At 44.0% G+C, this 14952-nt stretch overlaps 1 protein-coding gene across 2 annotated transcripts in view; it reads right to left on the bottom strand.

Annotated features, from left to right (window-relative positions):
- Nucleotides 1-14092, bottom strand: part of etfa (electron transfer flavoprotein subunit alpha) — a 58003-nt gene extending 43911 nt beyond the window's left edge. The window contains exons 1-4 of one of the 2 annotated variants that reach the window (XM_069902553.1): nt 13949-14092; nt 3563-3712; nt 3125-3206; nt 529-611 (exon numbers count right to left, since the gene is read on the bottom strand). In XM_069902553.1, the coding sequence (XP_069758654.1) occupies nt 529-611; nt 3125-3206; nt 3563-3712; nt 13949-13993 (360 nt within the window). In that variant the 5' untranslated portion in view covers nt 13994-14092. The remainder of the gene's footprint in view (nt 1-528; nt 612-3124; nt 3207-3562; nt 3713-13948) is intronic. The other variant, XM_069902552.1, reaches the window with a different exon arrangement.
- Between the last annotated feature and the right edge of the window lie 860 nt (nt 14093-14952).

Raw genomic sequence — 14952 nt, 5'->3', positions numbered from 1 at the left:
AGAGAGGAAAAAAAATCAAAGGACTGAAGATGCTAAAAATCTGAAATAAAACCTGAAAATGATGGCAATACCCAGCAGCATCTGTACACAGAAAAACATTTCAGGTTGATGACCTTCCTGGAAGAGAAGTGGCAGTGAATTAAACAACCATCAAAAAGGAAGTTGCAGTTAATTCTGTTTGCCTCTCCTCGGGTTCAGGTTTTCACCAAGCATTTTTTTTTTTTATTTACCTCTCATGAGTTATTAAATGATAGATTATAAAGGTATGGATCAGTTTAATCTGTTTTAGAAGCAAGTGGATTTTGAGGCGTAGATAAATCAGCATCGACTCCTAAAATGAGTGTAACAGTTCGACTATGAACATCCTTATGCAAAACTCTAAACCAAAAGGAAAACCTTCCATGACAACTTTTACCAACAAGCTGGCTTATCTGAAATTCTGAATAATGTGGTTTTAAACAAAACTAAAATAGATTGGTTCAGTTGAAATCACCCATGAATGTTTTCTTGCCAGTGTTTAAAACTCACCTTTCCAAAAGCAGAGGCCCCTGCGCATATATGCGTGAATTTAAATTGTTTTTGTGTAGCCAAAACCAATGGTGTCAGTTCCTCTGTGAACAATACAGAAAACGTAACATTAAGGGTACAAATAGACTGAAAGCATCTACATTAGTCAAAAGAATATCAATGAACCCCAAAGCACATAAATCACCAAATGAAACATGTGCCACATGGGATTCAGGGCTTCATTAGTCAGAGCATTGAATGGTAGATCTGGGAGATCAACTTTATTTTTCAAAGTCAGACCTCAGCTGGAGTATTGCTTGCACATCTGGTCATCGCACTATAGGAAGGATGTGATAGCACTGAAGAGGATGCAAAGGAAATTCACCAGGATGTGGTCTAGGACGGAGCCTTTCAGTTGTGACAAAAAACTGGAGAGATTAGATCTGTCTTCCCTAAATCAGAGGGGATAAGAGGGGATGTATATGATGATGTAACATTATGAGGGATATAAACATAGGCCTGCAGGAATCTTTTTCCCTCATCCATTATACTTCCAAAAGTGGGATGAGTCCCCACTTCCACATATCGGGATGTAGCCTTTTCTACATTGTTGGCTTAGAAGAGCTATTTTATTTAAATGAAAAGATTCTAATCCACCTACTTTGGCTCTCTCAAATTATGTCATGTTTAGAGAAAGTTAGGAGTCGTACATTCGATATTTGTGTTAAATTTGAAGAGACACGGGAACCTTTTATAAATTATTTCCACACGACTTTGTTAGTAGAATTACTTTCCCTTCTGGACTATATTTATTTGTTTTCTCTTTGTTGGTAAAGGATAGGCTGTCCAGTCTCTTTTTTGTTTTAGTTTGGGTTTTTTTCTCTTAGATGAGGTGGGGTTTTATATAATAAAAATTTTCCTTTTTTGAACAGTTTGAGGAGATGAGGACATATTCATTGATTGTGGTGTAATGCAATATGTTTTATATATATATATATATATGATGTCATTTAGTGATTTTTTTTACCTTCTTGATTATGCACTCCTCCTCATGTATTGTTTACCTATAATAATGGTTAATAAAAAAGTTTTTAAAAAATAGGGGCAGGAGTTCATCCCGTCGAGTCTGCTCCACTATTCAATAAGATCACGGCTGATTTGATGAGAAGCTCACTTCCACCTACCTGCCTTTTTTCCCCATATCCTTTAATTCCCCTAACGTGAAAAATTCTATCCAACCTTGTCGTAAATATGTTTATGGACGTCACCTCCACTGCTTCAAAGGGCAGCAAATTCCATAGATTCACCACCCTCTGAGAAAAGCAGTTCCTCTGTCCCAAATCTACTACCCTGAATTTTGAGGCTAAGCCCCCTCGTTCTCGTCTCATTTCAAGATCACCACTTTGTTTCCATTATGTTCTGAGATAAAGAATCTATCGACTTCAGTTAGCAAGCTGGGCAGCCTGGTGGCACAGCAGTTGGTACTGCATCATCAGACCTGACCTTGGGTCTTATCAAATTCTTTCCATGATTTTCCACTGGGAGTTCCAGAGTCCACCCATGGGTTAACTGGCTACTGTAGAGTTATAAATTCAAACAGCACAGTCAGATTCTATGGACCACTGTGTCTATACTAATCCCATTATTCAGTACTCCATCATTACCATTTTATACCACATTTTAAGTGCTTGCATAAGTACTTTTCAAATGCAAATTAACCCTGCACTATGTTCTCTGATGGGAAGGCAAGACAATAAGATGCAGAATGGCAGATGGAATTTAATGCAGACTAGTGTGAGGTGTTGCATTTTGGAAGGACAAACCAAGGTAAGAAATACACAGTAAATGATAGGTCACTGAGGAGTACAGAGGAGCAGAGAGATCTGGGAATGCACAAATCTCTGAAAGTGGCATCTCAGGTGGATAGGGATGTAAAGAGAGCTTCTGGCATATTGGCCTTCATAAATCAAAGTATAGAGAATAGGAGCTGGGATATTATGGTACAAGACATTAGTGAGGCCAAATTGGAGTGCTGTGCGCAGTTTTAGAGACCTAACTACAGGAAAGATATCAATAAGAAAGTGTGCAGAGATTTACTAAGATATTGCCCGGACTTCAGGAACTGAGTTACAGAGAAAGGTTAAACAGGTTGGGACTTTATTCCCTGGAGCGTAGAAGAATGAGGGAAAATTTAATAGAAGTATTTAAAATGATGAGGGGGGACAGACGGAGTAAACATAGGTTGGCTTTTTCCACTGAGGGTAAATGAAATGCAAACCAGAGAACATGGGTTAAGGGTGAAAGGGCAAAAGTTTAGGGGGAAACTTCTTCATAGAGAGAGGTGGGAGCGTGGAACAAGTTGCCAGCTGAAATGGTGAATGCAGGCTCAATCTTAACGTTTAAGAAGAATTTAAACAGGTGTATGGATGGGAAAGATATGAAGGGCGACGGACTAGGTGTGGGTCAGCGGAACTACGCAAAAAAAGATGATTGGGCAGAGAGTTTTGTGCTATCGTGTTGTACAGTTCTGATTCTAAAAGGAAAACAAGGAGTTGGAAAGACCTAATGAGCCACATTTACCTCCCTCGGTGTCATAGTAAGTAAATCAAACACCCACCTGGTAGGAAACCTTTGAATAGGTCATTCTGTGCCACTAAAATCCTCTTGATCCCTTGCACTTTACTAACCTCTTCCACCACCTGTAAGAATTAAACAAACATTAGCTTTGAGCTGAATCTCGGGGAAATAATGCAGGAAATGCAGTGTGCAAAAATAAAAAAATCTGGGTTATATCAACGACACTGCTAAGGCAAAGAAACATGCTCCATTTTTCTACCTGACCTTGTTTTTATAGTCATGCCTCTAAACGTGCCTTTTTGACGAAGTCCTTTGGATCAGTTTCAGTTTTCACTGAGGTACCATAAAATGTTTTATTAAACATGTAATATAAATGCAATTTGTTGTGGGGGTCAGTAATGTCCTAGAGACATGACAGCGCAATGTTATAATGATTTTGAACCAGAAACGTCTTTAAGTTATGGCAAACACTTCCTACTTTGCTACAGTCTGTTCCAGCAACCAAGCAGGTCACATCTTCACCCAGCTGTTTCGCAGCAGTAACGGTATTGAGGGTAATTGGAGTCAACTGTTTATTATTGTGTTCTGCAAGCACAAGGGTGCTCTGAAGTCGCTGCAGATGGCAGATCTACAAAAGAAAGAAAAAATCATCTCAGAACTGTCGGGTTTGCTCCTTGTTAATTAAAAAAATACCAGAGTTAAAGGATTACAGTTGAGAACATTTTCTTTCATTCATTCTTGTGATATATATGACACTGGCAAGGCCAAAACATATTCACCCTTTTCTAATTTTCATGGAGATAATGTTGAGTCACCTTCTTGAATTCCCACACTACAATTAGAATCAAAATCTATGGTCATAAGCTTGTTGTTCTGCAGCAGGATCACAGTGAAACCATCTTACAAAATAGTGCAAGAAAATGTCAAAGGGAGGCGGTGTCTGTGATTCATTGTTCATTCAGGAATCTGATGGCGGAGGGGAAGAAGCCGTCCTTGTGTGGCTGAGTGAAGAGGGCATGGCCTGGGTGGTGGGGGTCTTTAAGGATAAGATACTGCCTCTTGTTGATGACCTCGATGGAGTGAAAACTAGTATCTGTGATGTCAAAGGCCAAGTTAACAACCCTCTGGAGTTCTTTTCTTGTCCTGAGCTTTGGCACCTCCAGGCAGTGATGAAACCAGACAGAATCCTCTCCACGGTAAACCTGTAGGTTTTCGAGAGGCTTCGGTGACAAAGAGAATCCCCTCACAAAGTATAGCTGCTGGCATTCCAGAATTCTGGCCATATGATGAACACTTGCCAATCAGAGAGGTTTGTGACTGAGAGGGAATCTCAATTGGTGTTGATCCCACGTATGTGATAATATATTGACGTCTGCGATGGTGAGCTCTTCAAGAAGAGATATAAATGGATTATCCAGTCAGCACATCTGGAATTTGTTGGAATTTAGGAGAATGAGGGGAATTTTCATTGAAATATTTCAAATGTTAAAAGGACAGAGTCGGGTTGCTTCCCATGGTGGAAGAGTCTAGGACAAGAAGGCACAACTTTAGGATTGAAGGGTGCCTGCGTGGAGCAGAGATGCAGAGAACTTTCTTTAGCCAGAGGGTGGTGAACCTGTTACCACAGGTAGTTTTGTGGAGGCCAAGCTATTGGGTGTATTCAGACAGAGATTGACAGGTCGCTGATTAGCCAGAGCAGCAATAGTTATGGGTCGAGGCCCAGGCAGTGCGGCTGAGTGGGGGAATGGATCAGATCATGATCGAATGGGGAGGCAGACTCTATCCGCTGAATAGCTTATTTCTGCTCCTATGTCTTAATGTCTTATCTGGAGCCCGTTGCCTTCTGTAATGGTGAGTACCTCCAGAGAACGCAAAAACTTGATCATCCAGTAAGTGCATCTGGTGAAGAAACATTTTAACCTTGCCTTTTGCATTCATCTTGGGCTCCACCCATATTGAGAATAAGGGATGCTCACAGAGCCTTCTCCTCCAACTAAATATCTAACTATCCATTATTATTTAAAATCAGATGTGGCAGCATTGTAAAACCATAATGCTGGTCATGCTATCCCATGTTTAATATGCACGCAATCCTGTGCTATAATCCCAGCAACCTGATGCCTCATTTAGTTCCTGCAGCAGTCTGGATGAAACCAGAAGTAGTTCAGTCACACAGAGGCATTGTAAAGTGAGGTGACTAGCTGTGAGGCATCTTCCTACCAATGGCAGGTTAGGGGGCATACTGGAAAAAAATCTGCTTTGATACCTGGGCAGCCCAATGGGATAGCAAGTCGAGCTGCCATCTTACTACTCCAGCAACCCAGATTCAATTCTCTGGTGTTATCCACAAATTCTCCAGCACACCATTGGTTTAACCTGGAGCCTCCAGTTTCCCCGTCAGTGCATTGGAAGAGGTTGAATCTGGGGAGAGTTGATCGCGTGGGGTGGGGGAAAAAAAGAGATTTATTTTGATTTGTGTGGACTCAATAGACTGAAGGGGCTATATATCTATGACACTCTCTCTTGGAACTGAAAATGGAATTAAACACCGAACAATGAAATTCATGCTCCAAATACTAGTTTTACATTGCTAAGTCTTTAAAATAAAAAAGTTTTAAAATTGTGGTGCTGTCAGAACTACTACAATAGTGGTACAGCTGCCAGTGAGAGCAGGGAGTGGAGACACAGCGCTCCTCCACAGGGTTCTACAACCCAGTCCTCCCACCGATGTCTCTGTTCAGGCTTTTAACAGCCTGTTAAAGGAGCCGACAGTTTTATTTTTAAATCCTGCGACCACAGGGCCTGCACCCAAGATGGCGCACCTGTGCTAGTAGTGGCCTCAAAGGGTTGCAGACTGCAGGGACCAGCGCATGGCACAGACTACTGGTGACTTGTGGTCAAAAGGCTCACACCAGGCGGCGGACTGCTGGACACTGGCTCAAGATTGGCCGAAAGGGTATCAGGCATCGGAACCAGGATGCGAGAAGGGCCTCAGGCACTGAATGCTCCCTGATTGTGTCAGAAGTTTGCATCTGGAGCTCGGGTTGCCGATGGTTTGGACTGAAGTCTGTGTGGCTGCTGGAGGAAAATTCATGAATACTTGGTGACTCTGAAGGGCCTTTGTTTTCCTTCTCATTCTCGAAACGCAAGGTGGGCCAGACAATTTCTGCTGACTGTGAATCTTATGGCAGTCTAAATACAATTTGGTGTAACGTTGCATCTGTTTTTAAATACATAAAAATAAAAGAATCTTCAAACTTGAAAAGTTTTTATTGTAAGAGAAAGATTTTGGTCAGTATACTGGGAGAATTTCTTCCAAAATATACATGGAATCTTTTTTCATCCATTTTATAGGACCTCAGTGTGGCGTCGCCCACAGAATATGCAAGAGCAACAATTGAGTAAACATTATTTCTCATTGTCAACATCAAGCTTCAGGTGTTGTGACATAATACTTTATTTCATTGCCAATACAAAGCCTTAGTAATGTTTATCCACAAGGGCAGTCAGGATAAATGATTAATGATTTCAGATCATTACTGGAGTCGTGAAATAATCTAAAATTAATAAAATCAGCTTTTCCTAATAATTAACAAGGGTGCATTCCTTCCCAAATAAAACATTGTGTTCAATTATCCCGTGAAGTTTGAAAATGCATAAATATATAACTGCTCTGCGACTGGTAAACTCTTCTTCTCTATGTGCAAAACATTCACTAATACAGTTTAAAGTTGTTCATAGAGCTCATATGTCTAAAGATAAACACCATCGCTTTTATTCTCATATCGATCCTATATGTGATAAATGTCAATTGGAAATAGCTTCCCTTACACATATGTTTTGGTCCTGTCCCTCTTTACAGAATTATTGGAAGGAAATTTTTTCCATTATATCTACTGTTTTGAATATTGATTTACAACCACATCCCATTACTGCAATTTTTGGATTACCTATGATAGATTTGACTTATTTATCTCTTCCTGCGGATCGTATGATTGCTTTTCTTACACTAATGGCTAGAAGATCTATACTATTAAATTGGAAAGAGGTAAATCCTCCCACTGTTTTCCAATGGTTTACCCAAACTATACTATGTTTAAATTTAGAGAAAATTAGAAACTCTGTCTATGAATCCCCTTCTAAGTTTGAGTTAACCTGGCGACCATTTATTCAATATTTTCATTTGTGGTGAGTTGATCTGGCTCTGTTTTCTTTCTATGATTATGTATGATAATTGGGCTGTAAGATGAGATCGGAGTGATCGGCGTGGTTTAGCTATATCTGTAGGTTTTTTTTAAAAAGTTTTTTTTAAGTTTTTTTAAATTCAGATTTGTTTTTTCTTCTTTTTTGGGGTTTTTTTTTCTCTTTTTTCATATATTGTTATTAATTATATCTTTTTTTTAGAGATAGTTCACACCCTAAACTGATCAAAATTTTTTTTTTATGATATATTTTTATTCTGTAATATTATTGTTTAATATCTCTGTATTAATTCATTATTTACTATGTATTTTTTTTATATCTCTTTGAACTGTATGTGTTTATAAATTATAATAATAATAAAAAGATTGAAAAAGAAAAAAGAATATATAACTGCATGTCAAAAATAACCTGATACAGTGACATCAGTTCAAATGATCCAATTGATTATTAGGCCTCTGCAGCCCATTACATCATATAAAAGAACAACAATTCTAAAAGCAAAAAGATGTGGAATAAGTAGCTACAATTCCCCTTCCTGGAAAGATAAATAGTTTCAGTTTAAATGTTTTTTTTTACAAAATGAAAAAATGGCGCACTGCCAGAGCTACGGCAATGGCAGCGCTCCCCCTGGTGTGGACCCGGGAGAGCAGAGACACAGTGCTGCTCCAAAGGGTTCAACTGCCCGGTCCTAACGCTGGCAGCTCTGTACGGGCTTTTCACAGCCTGTTCAAGGAGCCAGTGGTGTTTGTAAGTAAAACCCTGCAACCACAGGCATCTGTACCCAAGATGGAGACACCTGCGCACAACAGCAGCCACAAGGGAGTGCAGACTCCAGGGAGGCAGCATGGTACCAGAGAGGGGGAAGAGCAACCCCCCACCCCTCCCAGTTGAGAAAGAGAAGCAGAGGACGGGCTCAGTGGCTGAGGGACCCACATCGGCGGTGGGCTGCTGGAAAATGGTTCAAGGCTGGGGTTCAAGAGGATGCTGAGGCCAAGAAGGTCTCTAAATTATATCAGAGGTTTGGATCTGGAGCTTGGGCCTGCTAATGAATAGAACAGGAATCTGTGCAGCTAGCTGCGGAGGCTGCAGGACCACTGGAGGCAAATCCACGGACTCTCAGTGGGACTCTTTTGTTTGCCTCTCTTTCGCTCATACTGTAAGGGACACTGGGCAACAATTATGGCAACTTTGTCTGCCTTGCAACATGCTGAAGGCAATTTCGTACATGTTCTATACTATTACACGACCATCAAGGAATTTTGAACAGTGTTACATCTATCTGTAGTAAAACACGAAAGTCTGCAGGCACCATGGTTGAAGTAAAAATACAATTCTGGAGAAACGCCTCTTTTATATAGCAAAGATAAAGATACATAACCAGGCTTGAGCTGTTTCTCCAGCATTGTGGTTTTTTGCTTACATCTATTAGTGTTATATGGCGAGCTCTCCACTGGCCACCGTGACAGAGGTGCACCAAAGAAAAGGTACAAGGACTGCCTAAAGAAATCTCTTGGTGCCTGCCACATTGACCACCGCCAGTGGGCTGATATCGCCTCAAACCGTGCAGTTTGGCGGGCAGCAACCTCCTTTGAAGAAGACCGCAGAGCCCACCTCACTGACAAAAGGCAAAGGAGGAAAAACCCAACACCCAACCCACCAATTTACCCCTGCAACCGCTGCAACCGTGTCTGCCTGTCCCGCATCGGACTTGTCAGCCACAAACGAGCCTGCAGCTGTCGTGGACATTTACCCCCTCCATAAATCTTCGTCCGCGAAGCCAAGCCAAAGAAAGAAGAAGAAAGATTAGTCCCTGCACATTGAATGAGATACCCAGTTACTTCCATTTCCCCCTTTTATTTCCTCATGTTTTCAGCATTTATTCTACTGATAATACTTGTAAACATATCCCTCTATGCCAATAAAATTCAAAAGTCGTTCACATTTTAGAAGGTTAAATCTACTCCGAACCATCACAACTATAAAGGGACAAACTCTAACTTCTTTCATCCATCCAAATGATTCTCTTTCGTACATGACTCAATTCTAGCAATTCCTATCTGTACCCTCCAAGGTACTGATACCTCCAAAGACGGTGTGCAGAACAGGACTGTGATAAAGAAAGATTACCCAATGAATTACACCTGGAAGGCCTAATGATTCATAAAGATTTAGCCACCAGATGAAGTCTGCAGCCGTAAACAATTCCAATGGTCACAGATAGTTGCTTGATCTTTGACATCCTTCTGTGCGCTTATAAATCCAAAAACTGGCCTGGAGGATGTTATCAATAAGATTGGATTGCTCCCAAGTTCTCCTAAGATGAGTAGAATTAGTCACAGAGTAGGAAACATGACAGTTAAATTGGATACAGCATGCTCTTGGAAACTCTAATGTTCTGAGAAATAACATTTGAGATCTCTTGCATTCACCAACGAGCCATTATTTATGCTCACTTCCAAAACTACTCTGGGTCTGGTTTTCAAGCAGTTGAAGTGGGGTGGGGGAGACCAGCAAGGTACCTCACAATGGTTGGTAGACAAGTTGTTTCCATTGGTGGGGAGATGAGAACAAGATTCAGGGTAGGAGGTTTTAGATAGAGATGAGGAGGAACTGTTTTTCTCAGTGGGTGATGAATCTGTGGAATTTGCTGCCCCTTGAAGCAGTGGAAGCGACCTCAGTAAATATATTTTAAGATAAGATTGGATAGATTTCTACCTCGTAGGGGAAATTAAGGGATATGGGGAAAAGGCAGGTAGCTGAAGATGAGCCCATCATTAAATCAGCCATGATCTCTCTGAATGGCAGAGCAGGCTCAATGGGCCGAATGGCCTACTCTTGCTCTTTTTTCTTGTGTTCAGTTTTCAAAATACTTCTGGTGTTCCTCACAAAATAACCATTCTCTTTCACCCAACATAATTTAATACACATACACTAGATTGCCAGCCCAAGATCATATCCAAATATTCTACTTTACTCATGCCACATCTAAAGGGCTCAGATTCTCCATGATGCCCAAGAGCATGAAATAGAATACACTTTGGACATCTATCTACGCAACGCCAATTTTATTCAGTTTTAGAATTGCATCATTTGTTTTCCTTCTAACCCATCTGTCCTTGGGAATATCAATAAAATCACCAGATGAGGTTTTCCATTTTGATTTGATCTTAATTTTGACAAGGCAGAGTGGACAACAAGGGAAGAAAATTACATAAAAGAGGAATTTTTTTTAAATTAATGGGATCATAATATTACACACAAAAATACTCACAACACTCGATACGTCAACCCTATCAAAATTTCAATGTTTATCATCTCTGGACAATGTCCAAAGATACCAGCAAATAGTATTCAATAATCTATAACAAAGTAATCATTTCACTTCAACATCCTTCCCAACTCCCACAACCTACACTTGGTAAAGTAAGTCCGAGAAAGTATGGGGGGGGGATGTGTCAAATAATTAAGCTGCAAGGTTGTTGGATCAGGTGGACCAGCTCCAACTTAATTGCTCCAATTAGAACAATTACTTTGCAAAGATCGAGTGAATTGGAACATCAAACACCACAGCAATAGTACAAGCCCTTCGGCCCTCAATCTTGTGCCAACGCACATATTCCTTCCAAAAGAACCCTTCCTGCTTCATACCCTTGATTTTTCTTTCATTCATGTGCCTGTCTAAAAGTTTCTTAAATGCCCCTAATGTTTCAGCCTCCACCACTACCCCTGGTAAGGCATTCCAGGCACCTACAGCTCTCGGTGTGTAAAAACTTATCCCTGATCTCTCCCCTAAACTTCTCTCCCTTCTCTTTGTACGTGTATCCTCCAGTGTTTGCTATTCCGGCCCTGGGGAGAATTGTCTACCTAATAGAGAGCCAAAACCCAACAAGGAACCTTACAAGTCCAAGCCTCTTACCCCAAACAGGAGATATAGCATTCCTTTAAGAACCAAAAAGCATCAGGCCACCTGAGTGGCACAGTTAGCACAGCGGTTACCACAATCAGGATCAGGGTTAAGATTCTGCGCTGTCTCCAAGGAGTTTGTACTTTCTCCCTGTGTCTAGTTTCCTCCCACCCTTCAAAACATACCGGGGTTTGGAGGTCAATTGGATGTAACTGGGTATAATTGGGCAGCACAGCCTGTTACCATGCTGTAGGTCTAAATTTATTTCTTTTTTTATTAAATAAATTTTAGATCTAAAATGTAAATGTGTACGAGGAACTTTCATATTGGAAACATGCACAGTATTTCTGCATGATGTATCACAATTTATAGGAAATGTGTAACATTTGTAAAACCTCCTTTGACCGCAGAGCCCAAAAGACAAAGGAGGAAAAACCCAACACCCAACCCCAACCAACCAATTTTCCCCTGCAACCGTGTCTGCCTGTCCCGCATCGGACTCGTCAGCCACAATCGAGCCTGCAGCTGACGTGGACTTTTACCCCCTCCATAAATCTTCGTCCGCGAAGCCAAGCCAAAGAAAAGAATATGCCTGCACAATTTATAATGATGTATTTCGTGCTTGTTCTTGACAGGGTACAGTTGGAAGGTTAAATTCTATTGCCAGCATGTGGAGTTATAATTCACTCTGCTCAACTCCCAGAATGGAAACACATGAGATGGTAACAAATCCTTCTGAGCATTGTAAAGCAAATTTAGAAAGGGTTTTCCCCCACACACAATAAACAAATCAAAAGAACAAAATATTTGCTTTATTTTACTGAGAGAAAATTAACTTCCATGTTTCCTATTATTTTCAAACCAATTCAAAAGTTTAAAGCTCAATCAAAAAGGCTATTCCTTCTTCCACTGATTCCACATGGCCAGCTACATTCCCAGGTCTACCACTACCATCCGCGAGGATCGGAGTCCTTTAATGTTGAATAATCTACAAATATCCACTTGAGCATCTGCAGCCGTCTGGACCCTCCAACAACAGGAAAGAGCATCTCATCACCTGTTCAATCGTTGTAGAATCTCATATGGTTCAAAAGCATTACCTCTCATTCTTCAACTCCAATGGATACTAGGCAAATTCCTCACTCCTTTGTGGTAGGACTACCTAACTCCCCATTACGGAAATTACTGTGATGGAGAGTTGATCAGAATGTACTTTGTTTTCATTTCTCCACCACCCCACCCCCCCTCCTTCCACTCCCCCCCCCTTTTCAGCAACAATAGCCATTTGTTTGCACAGAAATACACATCTTGCCACGCACTTCATCGACTTCCAGTTGCAACAGGCCCTTCAGCCCATGATGCTGTGCTAACTCGTATAACTACCCAAAAAAATAAATCCTTCCTCCCTCGCATCCCTATCATCCATGGGCTGTCGAATAGTCTCCGAAATGCCCCCATTGGTCCAACCTCCACCACCACCCCAAGCAAGGCATCCCAGACACTCACAACTTTGTGTTTAAAAAAAAAAACCTTACCCCTAATGTCTCCCTGAAACTTTTTTTCCCTTCACTTTGTACAGATGTCCTTTGGTGTTTCCCACCCTGGGAGAAAGGTGCTGACAGTCCTCCTCTCAGAATCTTGTAGACCTCTATGGAGTCAACTCTCATCCTTCTTCACTCCAAAGAGGAAAGTCCCAGCTCTGTTAACCTAACCTCTGCACCTTTTCAATAGCTTGCACGTCCTTCCTGCAATGAGGTCACGGGAACTGAACGAAATATTCCAAGTGTGGTCTCACCAGCGATTTTCAGATCTGCCACCTTACCTCTCAACTCCTGAACTTCATTCCCCAATTAGTGAAGCCCAGCATACCAGAAGCCTTCTTAACTGTCCTATCAACCTGCACTTGTGGATTTGGACCCCAAGGTCCCTCTATTCTTCCATACCGTTAAGCATCCAACCATGCCCTCTGCCTTCAGGTTTGATCTTCCAAAATGCATCACCCGACGCTTATCCAGACTGAACACCCTCTGCCAGTTTTCTGCATCCTGTCTATATCCTTCGACGCCACCTAGAACGTCCCTCCACACCAGCCACAACTCCTCCGTACCGTCCACAAACCCGCCCCCCTTACATCTTCATCCCGGTCACAAAGCGGGAACAAAGCGGCAGTTGGCGCCACACCGTTGCGGCGTCAGCGACCGGGGTTCGAATCCGGCGCTGCCCGTACCCCCCCCCCCCCCCCCGTTCAAAACTCCACGGTGGTGGTGGTAGGCTAAATGGGCAGGACGGGCTCGAGGGCCAGCTACTGGGCTGCGCGTCCATGACACGCACCCAGATGGGCGTGCATTCAGTAAAGAGGGTGGTCCCCCCAGGATTCATACCCAGTGCTGTCTGTAAGGAGTTTGCACGTTCACCCCATGGGTTTCCTCCCACCCTTCAGGTTGCAGGTCAAATGGGCAGCACAGGGTCGAGGGGCAGAAGGGCCTGTTCCCTTGCTGGGTGTCCAGGTTTAAATTAAATCACCCAGGTGATTGCATTCGCTTCACTGCTGCAGAGGGTGAGCTCCACAGGTGCATCATGGGCCGCAACCGGCGCCAGGGTAATGCAGGTCTCGCACCGGACGCCCCTGGGACCCTGAACCGACGCCATGACACCCCCCCCCTCCCCCTCCCCCTCCCCCTCCCCCTCCCCCCCCTCAGCGCCGTCCACGCCGGCCCAAGGCCTCCTTCTGGCCGCGGCCCCGGCCCCCGCACTCACCGCCGCTGGAGCCGGGCCTCGGCGCGGCCGAAGGACTCGGAACATCTTCCCCGACGGCGAGTCCCGGGGAGATCTCGCGAGAGGTCGTGGGGGGGGCGGGGCGGGCCGCGCGAGAGAGCGTCCTGATTGGTGCGTCGTCACGGCGGGCCCTGATTCGCGCCGCGTGGGTCCGCATCGGCGTTATCGCCCCGTGCAGCAGCGAAGGCACGCCTGGTCACGTGCAGCTCTCGGTGCACGCCTGGACAGGAGCAGCCGGAGGTGCACACCTGGACGCATGCAGCTCTCGGTGCACATCTGGACACGAGCAGCAGTTGGTGCACACCTGGACGCATGCAATCTTGGTGCACGCCTGGTCACGTGCAGCTCTCGGTGCACGCCTGGTCACGTGCAGCTCTCGGTGCACGCCTGGTCACGTGCAGCTCTCGGTGCACGCCTGGTCACGTGCAGCTCTCGGTGCACGCCTGGTCACGTGCAGCTCTCGGTGCACGCCTGGTCACGTGCAGCTCTCGGTGCACGCCTGGTCACGTGCAGCTCTCGGTGCACGCCTGGACACGAGCAGCAGTTGGTGCACACCTGGACGCATGCAATCTTGGTGCATGCCTGGTCACGTGCAGCTCTCGGTGCACATCTGGACAGGAGCAGCCGGAGGTGCACACCTGGACGCATGCAATCTTGGTGCACACCTGGTCACGTGTAGCTCTCGGTGCACGCCTGGTCACGTGCAGCTCTCGGTGCACGCCTGGACGCGTGCAGCTCTCGGTGCACGCCTGGACGCGTGCAGCTCTCGGTGCACGCCTGGACGCGTGCAGCTCTCGGTGCACGCCTGGACGCGTGCAGCTCTCGGTGCACGCCTGGACGCGTGCAGCTCTCGGTGCACATCTGGACACGAGCAGCAGTTGGTGCACACCTGGACGCATGCAATTTTGGTGCACACCTGGTCACGTGTAGCTCTCGGTGCACATCTGGACAGGAGCAGCCGGAGGTGCACACCTGGACGCATGCAA

The sequence above is a fragment of the Narcine bancroftii genome, chromosome 11, assembly GCF_036971445.1.
Source record: "Narcine bancroftii isolate sNarBan1 chromosome 11, sNarBan1.hap1, whole genome shotgun sequence".
Classification (NCBI taxonomy): domain Eukaryota; kingdom Metazoa; phylum Chordata; class Chondrichthyes; order Torpediniformes; family Narcinidae; genus Narcine; species Narcine bancroftii.
This window is presented reverse-complemented; position numbering and strand designations above follow the sequence as displayed.